Raw genomic sequence first — 16998 nt, 5'->3', positions numbered from 1 at the left:
TGTTTTGTTGAATATTTTCAAAAACTTCCTTATTTCATTTGGTGAACTTCACTTGAGTGTCACTCATCTTTGTATCAATCTGGTAAATTAATCACTTCCTTGCTTTACCAAAAACAAAAATCGGTTCCTTGCATGATTTGGAGACGGCGTTTCTCATGCCATGGACGGCGGTCTTCGTATATTTAGTATCCCACGTGGCAGTAAGACAACGGTTCCCTTCAAACAGCGACTCAGTTCCACGTTGGATTTGAGCTGTAAATCCAATGATTCTGGTCAAATGACCCTACGTGTCGGCATCCACATCAGCCTAACGTGTTTCTGTGCCACGTCACACATACGTCTGATGGCGACTCTTCTCGAATTTCGTCCCCCCTGATAGCCTAGGCCGTCGTGCTCCAGATTAATGCACCACTTTTTTGGTAAAGTTCAGATGGAAAATTCACGGGCCAAACCAACCCAAGATATTTTTCGATCAGGAAAAGTCGTTCATATAAGACCGTATGTTTTAATTTCTCTGTTCCCTCACCAACAACGAATCCGAACCGCCCATCTGAAGGATAAAATCATAGGATTAGAAGTCAGGCAGTCCACAAGTCTTCAATCTCAATGGTTCGGATTCTTTTCGGTGCGATTGACTCGTAGTGAATGTCGTTAGTTAATGCATCAGTTGCTTCCCGCCAAGATTCCTTGTTAATGGCATTTAAAAAATTGATATTTTTTTCATATCTATGCTTCCCCGGTTTTCATGGGGTCCCGAGGATTCAAACCTGCAACTGTGCTCATGGGATTTCGTGCTTTTCGTCAAGTATATAAATTGTCTTCTTTCCACTTCAATTCCTTCACGGCTCCACCTTCCCCGTCGGTTGATCATTGCGATTTTAGTTTTGTTGTAGTACTGTAGTGTTGTATTTGCTGTTTCTTGAAACTCTTGGGTTTCGATTGATCTAAATTTAGTTACAAGAGGAGTTTATATTTATCTTCTCTGGTTCTTGGATTTTTCCTCACAATCCAGGTTGTTCTTCCTTAAAATTGTTTGCCTCCTGTAAATTGGAGTTGTTGCAGTAGTTTTGCCTTTGAAAATGACAGTTGGTGCTGGGATTTCTGTTGCCGATGGAAACTTGACGGTTCTTGGAAACCGAATTCTGACGGATGTGAAGGACAACATCATCTTAACGCCGGCCGATGGCAATGGTATGACAAATGGTGCTTTCATCGGTGTTATATCTGATAAGTGTGGTAGTCATCGCGTCTTTCCCGTGGGAAAGCTTTTGTAAGTGCAATTCTTCCTTGTATCTCCTGGTTGATTTGCACGGTTTATCCTTTTAGGTTTACAGAAAACTAAAATTTTACATTAATTCCAATAATTTACAGAGGATTGCGCTTCATGTGCGTTTTCCGTTTCAAGATGTGGTGGATGACACAGAGAATGGGTTCTTGGGGTAAAGATATCCCCTTCGAGACGCAGTTTTTGATTGTTGAAGGACAGGATGGATCCAATGTTGGTGAAACAGGAGAAGGTGGAGGTCAACCTGCTGTTTACACCGTTTTCTTGCCCATTCTTGAGGGAGCCTTCAGAGCAGTACTTCAAGGGAATGCAAACGATGAACTGGAGATCTGTTTGGAAAGTGGTAGGGGAAGATAACCTTTGGCTTTTAGTTGATACTATTCATGTGAGTTATCGTTGTCTGATGATGTTTTTTGGTTTATTCTTTACTGCAGGAGATCCTACTGTTGATGGATTCGAAGGGAGCCATTTGGTTTTCATAGCGGCCGGATCAGATCCGTTTGATGTTATCACAAATGCAGTAAAGTAAGAAATTTGATCCATCAACCTGCCCTAGTTGTGTGCGTGTGTGTGTTTCATTTTTTTTCCCCTTCTCCCTTGGCGTTTTGTTTGTTTCTCTGGGTTCAAGATTTCACCCTATGATGGGAAACGCATTCAGATTTCTAAAGAAACTGGTTTATTTGAACGCAAAATATTTTCAATTTTCATGTTCTTTCTGAAACTTCTTCAAGGAGTCTTTAAACTACTGGTTTTAAATATTGTTCTTCACCATGTACAACCCACTTGAGGAAACTATAGGCCAGATAAACGTAAAAGAAGGTTGATCTCCTCCTTGTCGGTTACACTGGGACTTAGATTTTGGGTTGTAGGATAATGGCTGTGCCTGACTGATGTAGCTTTGAGAACCAACTATTTCTGATCCTGCAAATCGGGTTAACATACAAGCATATTTCAAATGTTGTAATTGAAGATCCTGGTTGTTGGTAATTATAGATTGCAGCCGTTGATTCAGATTAATTGATGTCAGAGATGATTTTATTGTAACCCCTCTCTCCCCTGTATTGGTGAGCTACTGTTGCCCCTTCTATGCTATTCCATTGGAAGCATCCAGGTGCTATAATGGAATGGACTATAGATTGTTTTTGGGTGGCTAGCTTTGGGCTGTTATTGGTTGATCTAAACCATAGAAGAAATTTTGGTCAAAATTGTCGAAATTTCGATCGAAGTGCCTACACTTTTTAAAACCAAAATAAAATTCCAATTATTTCAGAAAAGTTACAGGTTTCGACCGAAAGTTTGGAGATTTCGACCATCTCGATCAAAATTGTGCCCATTTCAACATTTTTTCCTTGATCTAAGCAATGATTTCATGTTTCACCAACGGCCCTTGATTGATTTTGGTTCAACAATTCAACAGGACTGTTGAGAAGCACTTGCAGACTTTTTCACACCGTGAGAAGAAGAAGGTATTCATCTGACAATCCGATGGTTGATAGCTTAAAATCATTTCTGATGCATTGCTTATCAACATGGCTAAATTCCTTATGATGTTTTGCTTCGTTTAGTTGCCTGACATGCTCAACTGGTTTGGTTGGTGCACCTGGGATGCATTCTATACAGATGTCACTGCAGAGGGAGTGAAACAAGGATTACAAAGGTATCATTCTTCTCATATTGAATGCCTCTTGAAATTTACATGGTTCCAACAATAAAGAATAGTATTTAAGTGGCTATTCTTGCAGCTTGGAGAAAGGTGGAATTCCTCCAAGGTTTGTTATAATTGATGATGGTTGGCAATCGGTTGGCATGGATGCTACTGGGGTTTCATATTACAAACCAGATGCAGCAAAGTGAGCACTCAGACCAAACCCTTCTTTTCTCTGATTTGTAAGCTTTTTCCATTGCTAATTTCTGCGTTCCTGTTCTCTTTCAGCTTTGCCAACAGGTTAACTCATATAAAAGAAAACCACAAATTTCAGAAAAATGGTAAAGAAGGCCACAGAGAAGAGGATCCAGCAATGGGAATAGCCCATATCGTTACAGAGATCAAAGATTCACATGCTTTAAAGTAAGACTTTAGGGTTACTTCTTTACTCTCCCACTGTTATTTGAATCTATATGATTTCAGTGGCAACTAGTTTTCTAAAATCCTCCCCCCCCCTCTTTCCATAATTCCTTTCTCTTTCACAGATATGTTTATGTATGGCATGCGATAACGGGGTATTGGAGTGGTGTTAAGCCTGGTGCTGGGGAATTGGAACGCTATGAATCTAAGATGACATACCCAGTTGCGTCCCCAGGGGTTCGGTCCAATGAGCGTTGTGAGGTTGTGGATACCATTACAGTTAATGGTGTTGGCCTTGTGAACCCTGAGAAAGTTTACAACTTCTACAATGAACTCCACTCTTATCTTGCATCTGCTGGTATTGATGGGGTCAAAGTGGATGTTCAGAACATTCTTGAAATTCTAGGAGCTGGCCATGGTGGAAGAGTCAAACTTGCAAGAAAGTACCATCAGGCATTAGAGGCTTCAATTGCTAGAAACTTTCCGGATAATGGCATTATCTCTTGTATGAGTCACAACACAGATGGTTTGTACAGGTACTCTTTCAATCATGTTTTGTCTCTCTAGGTTTTGATTATCAAAACTCTATAAACAAAGTATAATCTAATTTCAACCTGAGAGCTAATCTTCTGTGTGTTGGAATTTAGCTCGAAGCGGGCAGCAGTTATACGAGCATCAGATGATTTCTGGCCCAGAGATCCAGCATCCCACACAATTCATATTGCATCTGTGGCTTACAATACTGTCTTTCTTGGAGAATTCATGCAGCCAGACTGGGATATGTTTCATGTAAGCTGCCAAAAATTCAATTTTTAGGTTTTTTCTTAGTCTAGCAAAAAATGGCAGATCCTAACCTACCCTGTATCATATTCCAGAGCCTTCATCCTATGGCAGAATACCATGGAGCAGCTCGTGCAGTAGGAGGGTGCGCAATTTATGTGAGGTGATAGTCTGTATGAGTGTTAATGTTAGGGTCATTGATGATTGACCATTATAGGATCATTTCTCATAATGGAAATCCATGATATGCAGTGACAAGCCTGGACAGCATGACTTCAACTTATTGAGGAAGCTTGTACTTCCAGATGGATCTATTTTGCGGGCAAGACTTCCAGGAAGGCCTACAAGGGATTGCTTGTTTTCAGATCCAGCCAGAGATGGAAATAGGTGAGACAAAAGTGCATTTTTCTTTCATGTCAGACATACATTGATAGTTGTTTTTATTGGTTTTACTAATTCATGTGTTGTTTCTTTAGTCTTCTGAAGATATGGAATCTCAACAATTTCTCTGGAGTCGTGGGGGTTTTCAACTGTCAGGGAGCAGGGTGGTGTAGGGTTGGAAAAACAAACATGATACATGATCAAAAACCAGCAACAATTACAGGGGTTGTCCGTTCAATGGATGTTGATTATCTTCCTAAGATTGCTGAGGAGGGATGGAATGGAGATACCATAATTTATTCTCATCTAGCTGGTATGTGCTTTCTGAACTTATAAAAGCCTCCATGAAACTTATTTTTCAGAGTGATGAACTACTATCTAGTCAAAGTAAGCCTTTTTCAGATCAATTGAAACAATGCAATTTGCTTTCTTTTAATTGCAGGAGTGCCAACTTTTCTCCCAAAGAGTGCATCTCTGCCGATCACACTGCATTCACGGGAATATGATGTCTTCACTGTGGTACCTGTCAAGAAGCTGTCTGGTGGAGCTTCTTTTGCTCCCATTGGCTTGGTTGAGATGTTTAATTCTGGAGGAGCCATTAAAGAGCTAAGATATGAATCTGAGAAAAGCTCAACGATTGATATGAAAGTTCGTGGTTGTGGCAAATTTGGTTCTTATTCATCAGCAAGGCCCAGGAGGATAACTGTTGACACAGAAGAAGTTGAATTCACATACGAGGAAACATCTGGTTTAGCAATCTTTGTTTTGAGAGTTCCAACTGAGGAACTATACCTGTGGAACATAACAATAGAACTATAACTAGCTAACACAATTCTTGTATGGAAAATCTGGGTTCCAGAGCACATGGCCGTGGTGTCTCTAAGGTGTCTCTAGGGAGTATAGCTGAGATGCAATGTAAACCTTGATTCTTGAGTCTTTGACTACCAGAATATGTAACATATACTGTGGGGTATGCCACAGTTATGAATGGATTCACTTTTACATTAGATTTTAATTAGAAAATCAACATGGACAGTGTTTGAGGGAAATGAAGAGGAAGAGGGTTTCTCCATAGTCGGGTATCAAAAGTAGTGGGAAAGTAAGGGTGTCAATTGGTACCCTTTTGGTATGGTATTAACTTTGAATACTGAAAATCAAAACTGTACCATACCGAATTTACATGGTATGGTACGGTACGGTTTTGATATGAAACCAGTGCGGGAAAACAGTTTAAACATGGTATATAGTGCGGTATAATTTCAATACCAAAGAACCCATGCCACCTTTATTATTGGTTTATTAAGATCTTATGCTCTAAAGAAAAGTCTTTATTGTCCAAAGTGACAATATATGTGCTTATGACCGTAGGATCATGAAAGATAATTCAATGTTTTTTACTTGTATCATCAAATATCTGATAAAAAAAAACATAATTCAAAATAAGATTTTTATTGGGTCACTGTAATCTTCAATACAATAGCTTGTAAGTCGAAGTGGAAGAGTGGTTTCACAGGTTTGGAGAATTGGAGTTTAGACACCAAGTACATCCAACATGTATTTTAAACGTCAAGGGACTAATTAGCTTACTTGACTTGAAACACTTATATGTAATTTGCATATTAACTTCAAAGTTGTAGATGATTTTCTTAGGGCTGTCTCATAGCATGAACTAGAGCTTTCAAATGGCCAAGTCCAGAATTCTAGACTGGCCAAGTCACGGCTTAGTCCAGGAAATTCTGAGGCTCTCTTCTAATTTGATGTATATAAGTTTTCGCTTTGTCCATAGATCTTGTAACTATCTTGCTGATTTCTTAGCCCGTGGCTCTAAGAAATTTCTGCTTAATCATATCTGGTGGCAGCCCCCACTTTGTTTTGTAAACACTAATTTCCTTTCCTCTGGCATTAGCCTAGAGAGTTTAATATAAGTTATTATTTGTTCAAAAAAAAAAAATTACTTGACTTGAAACACAAAGCAAATAATATTTATATAAACTTTAAATACTAGATGATTCTCTTATAGAGTAGTAAGGCAAAAACCAACTTTGCAAACAGCAACAATTCGATCAACTCAAATCTAACTTCTATTCATGCATGATGGGGTATACATTGGGGTTTAATTCAATCAACTCAAATTTAACTTCTATTCATGCATTATGGGATTAAGGCATTCTAATCTAAGTGTGAAATTACATATATATTACCTTTTTATATAGTACCATACCATTTTATGAAAATTTGGTACGATTTCTAGACATACCATGGTATGGTTCCATCAAACCGGTACCATACCAAATTTTGAGCGGTGCTATTTAAGACGGCGTAGATCTATACGGCTAAATGATTTCGGTACACAATTGACACCCTAAGGGGACAAAACATTAAAAAATAGTGCGGCTCTCGCACATTGATGCTAAGAAGCATGAAATCAATGCTATGCCCTCATAGAAGGCCAAAATTTATTGCTTGATGTTTCTGTGTACATTTATGTTTGTATTTGTCGACATAGGCATTGTCCCACTTTCTTATCAATAAATTTAGAGTAAATTGCACTGGCACCTCTAAGTGGAGGCTTTAAAGCAATGGCACCACTTTATGTTTAAAAAGCACAGAGACTCCAAAATTAGATTTTCGTTGGATATATTTGTCAAATTTATCATTGAAAACCATCATTGAAAACCTTTCAAACACTATTTATTATAGGAATATTTTTGAAAATAAATAATAATTTAATTATTTTCAGTGATAAATTTGACAAATATATCTAATCAAAATCTAATTTTGGGGTCTCTGTGATTTTTAACCATAAAATAGGGGTGCCATTGCTTTAAGGCCTCCATTTTGGGGTGCTAGGTGCAATTTGCTCATAAATTTAACCTTGATTGTGTCCTTTTATTGAAAAAAATATCCAAGAGCTAATCTGAAGTAACAGATGAAAATGTTGAGATTTAAAATTGGTTTTATCACTTAATAACAGCCATTCAATTTCACAAATGTTGAGATTTCCTCTTTTCTTTTTTCTTTTTTTATTTATTTATTTTTTATTCTGGGATTACAAATTTTAGATTCAATTTTTCAAATCAACCCTTTCTGTTCTATTATCCATTTCTCGCCAATCAGAAATAGCCAGCTAAGAATTTCAGTTTGTGTCTTGGCAACCGCTCGTTTCCAATCCTTAGTCGTCACTCGATTAAGCTTCAAAACCGGCAGCTCTTTGGGCAGTTGGGCTACTGAAAGTAGTAGCAGCTGCTGCTCTGGCACTGCTAGCCTACGAAGTAAAAAAATGACTCTGAACTTAGGTTCTTCAGTTGGGTTTTCCTCTCATCTCTTACCTCCCACTCCTCATTTATCCAAGATATCTGCAACATCGTCCACCAGCAGAAGTGCTTTCTTGATTCTCCTCTTTGGAAGATACAACAGTAATAGCTCGGTTTTCAATTTCAAGAACACGCTCTGTTATTCCTTCAATTCCACTTCTTCTGATTCGTTAGACCTCAGAGTACGCGCTTCGGTAGGTGAGAGAGCGGATGGGAATGCTGAGAAGTCTCTATCGGGACTGTTGGATGATGAGTTGTTGAGTAGAGTTTCAGTCGCGAAGGATGCAGACGAAGCCTTAGAGATGATCGCCCAGAAATCTAACAGAGATGGAGGCGTTGTCGAAACATCCGATTGCTGTTCGATTATAACCGCTGCGCTCGATCGCAACAACGCCGATTTGGCACTTTCCGTTTTTCACGCCATGCGTTCGAGCTTTGATCAACGTATCTATCTATCTTTGCTCCTATGGCTACTTTCAATCCATATGTTACTCTGGGAGCAGTTTCTTTCTTTTCCCTATGTAGGAATGCATCATTTTGATCTTTAAATGAACCATTTTCGATTCTAATGTTGATATTGGTGTTCTAAATGTTGTTTCTCACTAATCCAGCCCAAGTCTGCCCTGTCGGTTTCCTTCGTTGCCCTCAACTTCAACTCTTCTCATGGCCATCAGGGTTTACTGCTTAGTCCTCTTTGTACATGAGACCAAAACCACACCTTCTTCACATAACTTCTCTTCATCTTGCCACCTACTGGTGCCACATTATTGTTCCTTGGACCACGAGTGCTTGGTTTCATCCATGTGTACTTACCCATTATTAGTCTTGACCGCACTAGAAAGCAAGAGAACAAGATCTGTGCATTTTTTCCCCCCTTCACAACATTTGTTCCTTACTCTCTCTATCCATATGTTTCTCTTTCATTAGTTCTCCCTTGAATTTGTCTGGCTTTTCTTCTCCCTATCATGTGAGTTTTATTGCTTCTATGGTTATGCTATTGGATTCTAATTGCAAGGGATTCGTATAATCATGGACAGGTGCAAATGAAATGTATCTTGTTCAGAGATGGAAGTGGTCCAGGCCGGATGCGTACACTTGTGCATCTTTGGTTCGGGGCCTTGGAGCATTGTTGCGGGTTTCTGATGCTATCAAGACGCTATCAGATGTTTGCCGGGTCGGGGTTTCTTCTGGGGAGGAGGTAAGGCATGATTCTTTTCAACATCTTTTGGCTCAGAGCCACACGTATGGTTTATGCCTCAATAAGAGTTCATCGTGACCATTCCAAATCTATTTTGGGCTTAATTCTACTTCTGCCTTTACCAAAATCCTATTGCTTTTAGACTAACGAATGGATTTCCATCAGAAGACGAGTTAACCTGCCAAATGTATATGTAGTTAGATGCGTATCCAACAAACAATTGTGAGATTCATTTTTCCTTCTGGATCCCACAGGAACCTTTCTGTAAAATTACTCTATTAGATCAACTTATGCTATTCAAGCTTTGTCTTTTGAGATGCTGTGTGGCCCACCACTAGAAGATTCCCCTAAAATCCTCATGAAGACTTGGAGACTGAATATTCCTCTGTGCACAGTTGTAACTTACAATATCCTCATGCATTTCTCTCACCAAAGAGAAAGCACCATAATGGGACTTAGCCTTCCAATTTAGCACTCAGAATGAAACCTTGACCACCTCTGACTGAATCTTGAAGCTTCTTTGTTATGGTCCATGGTTCATACTGACTTTTATTAGGTCTTTCATCATTTTTGTCAATTAATATGTTTCTCTGTTTACATTTTTTCGGTGGTTGATTTTGCAGGTCCCTTTTGGGAAGGTTGTGAGATGTCCTAGATGTATGATAGCTATTGTTGTTGTTCAACCCCAAAATGGCATTCAGGTATTTCAATCAGAAAACTATCATTGTTGACCTGTCAGCTCAACTTAACTCACCCCAGCCTTACCCCAACTAGATGTGATCAGCTTAGTGGATCTTCTAAATCCACTGTACTCAAAAGATACCCAAGCTATGCTTGTATTTCTTCATTGTTTCTCCTGCATACATTCTAGCATTTGTTGCTTGTTTTAATTTTTTTAATATCAATCATTTTTGAAGTGTTCGAGATACCAGAAAACTGATACCATGACATGCTACGTGATGGTTGAGACATTTCAGGTGAAAATTTTGTAGGCATCTAAGAAAATACTGAACGGTTGGTCTTCTTGCTGAAAATGAATATGAGGCACCAGGCATGAAAAAACTTTGCTGTTTTCTATCCTATTTTCTTTTTTTGGGTGAGTTCAAATATGTTGTACTGGATTTCCAGTTACATAGTTTAGCCAGGACCAGAGAGAGGTTGAAAATGATGTCTCTCAGGGTTGCAATTGTTGACATAACCTCCCAACTAACCTGGTTGTTTCGGGGTTTTGTCTGCTAAAGCTGCCCCATTTAAATCTATGTTAGAAACTGATGAAGTCTGTCATAAGTGACCAACATAACCTAGCAGAGTAACTACTTAAAGCATCAAAACTGTGAGTTTTCCTGTGCTATTCTTTTTTCAAATTTCCTACAATTTTTTAAGGATTCATGTTTTCATATCTGTAACAATGTTTGCTTCTCCATGTGGGATTCTGAGTGACAATGTGGAGAAAACAATTACCTCTTCTTAAGAATTTTACTGTCCTTAGTTTTCTAGTAGCATGAGCTATTCATGAAGCCAATATTCTCTTCCCAAAATTTAACAAGACGCTACCCTTTATCGTGGCGAGAAAAACCAACATTTCTCTTGATACCTTTTCTAAAATCTAATTAATGCATATTTTTCGTGTAGATTGCATCCTGTTCCAAGTGCCGCTACCAGTATGAGCTTGTTTCTGGAAATATCATTAGTATTGAGTCAGAAGAAATCAGGTCATTTTCAATATCTGTTCTACTATCCATTCTATATGTCTCTTTGGTATTCAAGCAAGTTCCCCATTAACATTCTTGCATTTCTTTATATGCCCTCTCTCTCTCTCTTTGGCTTTCATTATGAGATTGTAAGATGCTCATTAAATGTTTTTTACCTGTTCATAATAAAATGGACAGGAACAGTACCTTTGGCACTTGTCCTGTTGGATGAAAGGCAAAAGTTCACTTGAGCTGCCTGCTTTGATTAGCTTAACAAAGTGGTTTTTCCTCATTATGCCAATGGAAAAAATAATGTCGAAATTATCCGTTGGACTGATAGCCCAAGGTTCAGGTTAGCCATCCATCGTGTAGTCGTTTGTAACCCCATGCATATCCATGCATGCTTACAATACTCTGATCACTATTTTGCACTCTTTTATCGTTATAAAGTTTCAAACCTCTTGGGATGTGGGAAAAATTCGGATTTTGGTACAATTTCAAACCCTGTCAAAACCAAAAAAAATTCGGCAGTCATCTGTTCTGACTCTTATCGAAGCCAAAATGTTTTGCCAATCAACTTTTCCATTTGGCAAAGTCTATTTCGCTGAAATTACATTTAAGGAAAGCACCTTAGTATGCCTAACCTTAATCAGCACCTTTTTGTGTTTATAACTCTTTCCTCGACCTAACAGTGTTAGTTTTGTAGATATATGGGATATTGATAAGCTTTTCAAAGTGGTCTATTTTGAAAAGTTTCACTTTTTCTTGAACTATACAGATCTTGTTACTGCTGCATTATTTGTTTCTGGTTATTAGGAGTTACACTATGTAATGCATAATAAATTGTTATCACTAGACATCTTCCATTTAGTATGATAACATCAATCACTCCCTCTATATTAAATAATTGCCCACTTTGAAAACATACACTTAAAAAAGAATGGTAATTCTTTACTGGTGTTGCTTAGCTACAATTTTAATTCCAAGTTTTTCCTCTTGAAATCAGGAAGAGAGTAGGAGACCTTTGCGACCTTGGGAAAGCTGAACATTTTCTGATACAAACCAAGACTACTAACCAAGGGATTTACCCAGACTTGTCGAATTAAGTACTAGGAGACCTGCACCCATGGGAGAGCTGAACATTTTTTGGGGAAAATTACAAGATTATCTATTTTTGGGTTTTCTTATATAAAAGTGTCTACCTTGGCTTGGAGTTTACAAAAACTGCCAATTTCCGCTTTAGGTTTGCAAAACTAGTTCAAACAGTGGTCTCATTTGCATTGACATTTTTGCCCTTAATTCCCACTGTCAACCCATTGACACAACCGCCATTGCATTGACTCAGCCACCACCACCACTCATGCCCCATCAATCTTGCAATTGGGATAGGAAGATAATCTTCCATGATGGAAGTAGAGGAATGAAATTTTCAAGTGAAATCACATATTGAAGATAACAAAATAAATCTTCGCCACGGAAGATTGCTTAAATTCACAAGAATGAAAATGAAGAAACAGGGGAAAGAGAACCCAAACATGAGAATTAGAGAAACCAGAAAACTGAGATCCACAAATCTCTGAGAACCAAAAATTAGATATTAGCAGGTTTTGGAGCAAAAATGGGCTATAGTGCAGACAAAAAGTGTGAAGCAAACTCAAGTTCTCGGTGAAGTTGGAGACAGAAAGAAAGAAGCTATTTGAGAGTTTCGGATTTGTTCTGCCAGTTCAGATGAAATACTCACCTTTTAAGAAAGAAAAACGGGAGTTTATTGCCGCCATGCCACTACTACCCGTCTGCTAGAATTTCCCCATGCAGCAACACCAGTCGTTGCTACTTAGGGCAGGATAAGCTCTATTGGCTGGTGAGATTATTGGGATGAAGTTGGAGGTTTGCATCTGTTGTTTAAAGTTCAATTCGTGAAGAACGCGGTTTTGAAGACTGAAGATTGGACTTTCTTCATTGTTGTTGATCTTGGAATCGCCGACGGCAATTGGATAAGGGTGTAGTGAAGGTGGGGCACTGTTTTGGTTAAATTTGTGGTACCCAAACTCAACCTGGCCAGTTTTGTTAACCTAAACATTGGATGTCTAGTTTGGTAAACCAAAATTGGATATACAAATCTTGTAATTTTCCCTTTTGTGTTTTATCATGCCTTGTAAAGTGTAAACGTGCAATGGGATTTGTAGCAGCTTGATGTCAAGAATGCAGTCCTTCATGGAGAGCTTGAGGAGGAAGTCTATATGGAGATTGCTCTAGATTTCTCTCATCTGAAAAAATTAATGGAAAACACATACACTTAATGGACTGAGAAGTCTCCTCAAGCTTAGTTTGGTAGATTTCACAAGGGCATGATTTGAGTTGGATACAAACAAATCAATGCTAAATTGCTAATCACACTCTGTTTATCAGACGGTCTGCTGATAAACTATTTTGTGTGGATGGTGTTGTAGTAATAAGAAGTGATGGTGGAGACATCTCTTGTTTAAAGAGCTTCTTAAAATGTGAGTTTGAAATAAAGGATCAAGGAAAATGTAGGTCCTCCATTGGGATTGAGGGTGTTGTAGTAATAAGAAGTGATGGTAGAGACATCTCTTGTTTAAAGAGCTTCTTAAAATGTGAGTTTGAAATAAAGGATCAAGGAAAATGTAGGTCCACCATTGGGATTGAGGTTGCTTTTTCTTTAAAAGGCATCTTTATCTTTCAAAGGTAGCCTAACCTCAATCTTTTATCTGAGACCGGTTTGTTGGGCTGTCCATCCTTGTGATTCACCTATGGTGGCTATTACTCTACTAAAGGATAAAGATGATGAACCGGTTGATAAGGGCCGTTATCGAAGATTAATGAAAAAGTTGATCCACCTCTCACGTGCTAGACTAGCATTGTGTTTGTTGTAAATTTGGTCAGTTAATGCATGATATCCATTCCACTCATATGGCAGATATGCATTGCGTTCTTCACCATTTGAATTTAGCCCTAAAAGGAAGTCTCTGTTGCCAAATCGTTGCTTCCCTACTGAAGCCTACGCTGTTGCTGACTCGGTGAATTTCCGATCAAAAATCTATTTTAGGATATTGTTTTCTTGTCGGAGGTATCCTTGTGGCTTGACAAGCAAGAATAAAAAATGCTGCAGTGAGGTCTACTATTTAAGTGGAGCTTCGAGCTACAGCACAAGGCATTTGTAGTTTTTTTCGGATGAATAAGGCATTTGTGAGTTACTGAGGATTCAAAGCTTACCCAAGGTATTGTTGGCTCTGTTCATCTCCCTGATGTTTGTATTGTGAAAACAAAGCCATGTTTAATGTCGCCAACAACCAAATGTAGCATGACTGAACCAACCATGTGGAGATTGATAGACATTCCATCAAGTACAAGTAGTGGACATTTGTACACCTGTTGGGAAGATAGGTGATCAGTTGGCTGATGTTAATGATGGGGAATTGATTGCATCCTATTCTGTGCACGTAAGGCATGTGTAATATATGCGAGCCAAGGTGTAGTGTTTGCGTTATGTGGTCTGCAGCAGCAGTTTAGGGTTTTCTCCTTGTAGCTTGACCTCATTGTTGGAATCAAGCTATGAAGGAGGCCATATTGTAATTTTGTCTTCCAATCTTTATTATAACTAAGCTTGGTGATCTTATTAGATACTCAAGCATTAACACTCATGGCTTTAAGAACTTGCATTACATTGTATTATATGATATAAAATGTGAGAATCTCATATATGCTGTTTTTGTGCCTCCCATCATTTGATGTAATTTACAAATGGTGTTGATCCTGGGATTCACTTTTTCTAAGGATCTCCTCCTGCCGAACGCAGCATGGATGTTCCACCATGGGAAAGGGGACTGAGGTTCCTGAGAGTAATGAAGCAAAAAACTCCTGCTGCTGTCCATTCTATTGTGGTACATACTTCGATTCTTAGTATTTTAGATGGCTTCATTTATTCCTCCCTTTTCTTCCTTCCCCCCCCCCTTTTTTTTGATATGTATAATGCTTTTGCCTTTTTTCTTTTTCTCCCCCCCCCCTTCAAAAACAGTTCTTCCTACAATGCTCAATTCTGTTGTTATGATATTTCATTACCTATCAGTTATCAGCTTATTGGATACATCTTTTGTATATTTTGTCTCCATCTTATATCATGCATTTGATCTATTTATTTGAGATTGGAAAATGGCTCTGTTAGTTGTACATTGAACACTTTTTAGGCAGAAAGGGGCATAAGTTAATCCAGTCTCTACTCTCTTCACTTTTTAGGTCCAGACTCCCACTGGTACTGCTTGTACACACAGGTTTGCCACTGAAACAGTTGAGCTTCCTGCACAAGAGGGGGAAAGAGTAACCATTTCTCTGGCTGCTCCATCATATGTTTATATGAGGGTGGGTCCACTGCAACTCAGCCCAAAAGCTCCTGAATTTAAACCAGGAGAGCCCATTTCTCTAACAAACCACAAAAATGGACGGGAGTTCCAGTTGCTAAGAGCCCCTGCAAGGAGTGGAAGTTTTTCTTTGTATAACCCCTCCACTCTCTTCCCAATTATTGCTTTGCTGGCTACTGGAGATGCTGCCTCTGGAATAATAGACCCCAATTTGCCTCAATACATTACTGCTGCTGCCATTGCATCTTTTGCTCTTACAGCTACCATCAATGCTGTAGTGTTGCCACAATTGAGTCAGGTATGTTGGTAATCTTCTTTCAGAATTGATCACACACAAAGGGACCATTAACAGGTTAGGGGTGGCAGTGAGAGAATTTTTGTGTAATTCTGCTCCCACATTGTCTATTTCCTACATTTCAGACCTCCCCTGACTCCTATGGTCTCAAGATGAAAACCCTACACTGAAGTTACAAAAGGCTAAACCAACTTCCACCCTCACCCTATCCTGTTGTAAATATGGTAAGGTGGAGGCAGGGTCCAACAAGTGCATTTAGCTGTTTTACTCCTACCCCCTTTTGACAGGTATGGTGCAGGCTGGATTTGGTCTTGGTGACAAATTGCCTCAGATTTTACCATCTATGAGAAGTAGCACCTTCAAAAATCAACAAATAAGATGTATTTAATCTAGCAGTCTTTAAGCCACCCGAATAGCCCTCTCAACCTATTGATGCTGGGTTATCCTACATAGATATCATAAGTTCATATGTCAAATTCGCATGGTCATGGATCACTTCCGTAGTTCTTATCTCTGTCTACCTTAAAAAAAAATTTGTTGATGGGTTATGGCTGTTGCAGGGTGAACTTTGGATGATTTAGGTCATCTAGTTGTGTTGATGGTCGAAACTCATACAATCCAGCTTCCATTATCATTACTCTGATATATAATTCCATTTAATTGGTACTTAAAATAACTAGGTTGGAGTTTTCTTTGTCTTATAAATCTCCCATGTTTCATATTGGTTTGTTTTACGACCCAGAGAGTAATATGAACATAATAGTTATGTATGGGAATGAATTGCTTGGAAACATGATCATGCAAAAATAATGTTCTTGTGATGCTTATCTCTTCTTTATCATGTTTCCAGCTCCCTGAGAGGACTGTGGATGCAGTTGCTATCAAGCAAAAGCTTTTATCTCAATATGATGTACTTCAGGTCCGGATTAAGGATCTTAAAGAAGCTGCAGAAAAAGAGGTAATAAGTAAATGCACGGAAAATTTGCTAATACATGCATAAATAGTTTATATGCTAAATAGTTTCTAAATTTTGGTCTTGTATATTTATTTGTGGACCTTGCGCTCATCAAAGTCCTATGATATTTGTAAACAGTAGCCATTTTTAAACCTTATAAATCACTTGTCTTTGACTTGGTATGTTTGTTTAATCATCAGTAACAATGTCTTGCTTTAACCATTCATAACAATTTGTGTATGGAAATTGCATCAAGTTAAAACAAATAAACTTGTTGGTGAATAGCCTGACCTAAAGGTGGAGGCACAAGCTAAAACTGTCTTACCAACATTTATTTATGTTGGTTGGTTCAGTTCTCTAGTGGTTTGTTTTGGTTTATTTATGTAATTTATTATTTCTTGTTGCCCAAGTAAGGGTACATATGTAATAGTGTATTTTTGCTTCATTATAAATAAGAGGGCTTGGAATCACATTGATCAATTAAACCATTCTACCATAATAAATTCTTGCAACATGGTATCAGAGCCAAAAGTCGATTAGGAAAAGAAAAAAAAAAGAAGAAAAAAGAATAAGAAAGAAGGGAAAAGGAAGATTGAGTCACTCTCTCGCCTCTCGTCACTCCTACACCACCCCACTCCACCACCATCATTGTGACTTG

The 16998-nt window shown here is 38.5% G+C and overlaps 2 protein-coding genes across 5 annotated transcripts in view; both read left to right on the top strand.

Moving 5' to 3' along the window:
• Positions 1–737: 737 nt before the first annotated feature.
• Positions 738–5733, top strand: LOC149024568 (putative galactinol--sucrose galactosyltransferase 1). The gene is made up of 13 exons (XM_089144804.1): positions 738–1270; positions 1372–1628; positions 1720–1810; positions 2703–2751; positions 2851–2942; positions 3028–3135; positions 3219–3353; positions 3476–3886; positions 3998–4139; positions 4226–4293; positions 4383–4517; positions 4607–4824; positions 4954–5733. Exons 1-13 carry the CDS (start codon positions 1080–1082, stop codon positions 5328–5330), a joined length of 2274 nt encoding a protein of 757 aa, XP_089000930.1. The 5' UTR covers positions 738–1079; the 3' UTR covers positions 5331–5733.
• A 1949-nt stretch (positions 5734–7682) lies between these two features.
• The window catches only part of LOC149024567 (Pentatricopeptide repeat (PPR) superfamily protein), a 21196-nt gene continuing 11880 nt past the window's right edge, over positions 7683–16998 (top strand). For 3 of the 4 annotated variants that reach the window (XR_016171658.1, XM_089144800.1, XM_089144801.1), the window contains exons 1-7: positions 7684–8269; positions 8863–9023; positions 9647–9724; positions 10656–10735; positions 14532–14616; positions 14969–15388; positions 16236–16343. Coding sequence is in view for 3 of the 4 variants with exons in the window: in XM_089144800.1 (XP_089000926.1) it covers positions 7792–8269; positions 8863–9023; positions 9647–9724; positions 10656–10735; positions 14532–14616; positions 14969–15388; positions 16236–16343 (1410 nt within the window). In the remaining variant the exon portion in view is untranslated. Of the gene's footprint in view, positions 8270–8862; positions 9024–9646; positions 9725–10655; positions 10736–14531; positions 14617–14968; positions 15389–16235; positions 16344–16998 lie in introns of all 4 variants that reach the window. The other variant, XM_089144799.1, reaches the window with a different exon arrangement.

The sequence above is a fragment of the Hakea prostrata genome, chromosome 2, assembly GCF_041222555.1.
Source record: "Hakea prostrata isolate BN-2017 chromosome 2, UWA_Hpros_2, whole genome shotgun sequence".
Classification (NCBI taxonomy): Eukaryota; Viridiplantae; Streptophyta; class Magnoliopsida; order Proteales; family Proteaceae; genus Hakea; species Hakea prostrata.
This window is presented reverse-complemented; position numbering and strand designations above follow the sequence as displayed.

What these genes read in the sequence shown, in the direction of transcription:
- LOC149024568 (XM_089144804.1), top strand. Translation starts at nt 1,080, where the DNA reads ATGACAGTTGGTGCTGGGATTTCTGTTGCCGATGGAAACTTGACGGTT. An exon ending in GTTATCACAAATGCAGTAAA is followed by an intron (nt 1,811 to 2,702) that starts GTAAGAAATTTG and finishes ACAATTCAACAG; the next exon opens with GACTGTTGAGAAGCACTTGC. An exon ending in TACAAACCAGATGCAGCAAA is followed by an intron (nt 3,136 to 3,218) that starts GTGAGCACTCAG and finishes GTTCTCTTTCAG; the next exon opens with CTTTGCCAACAGGTTAACTC.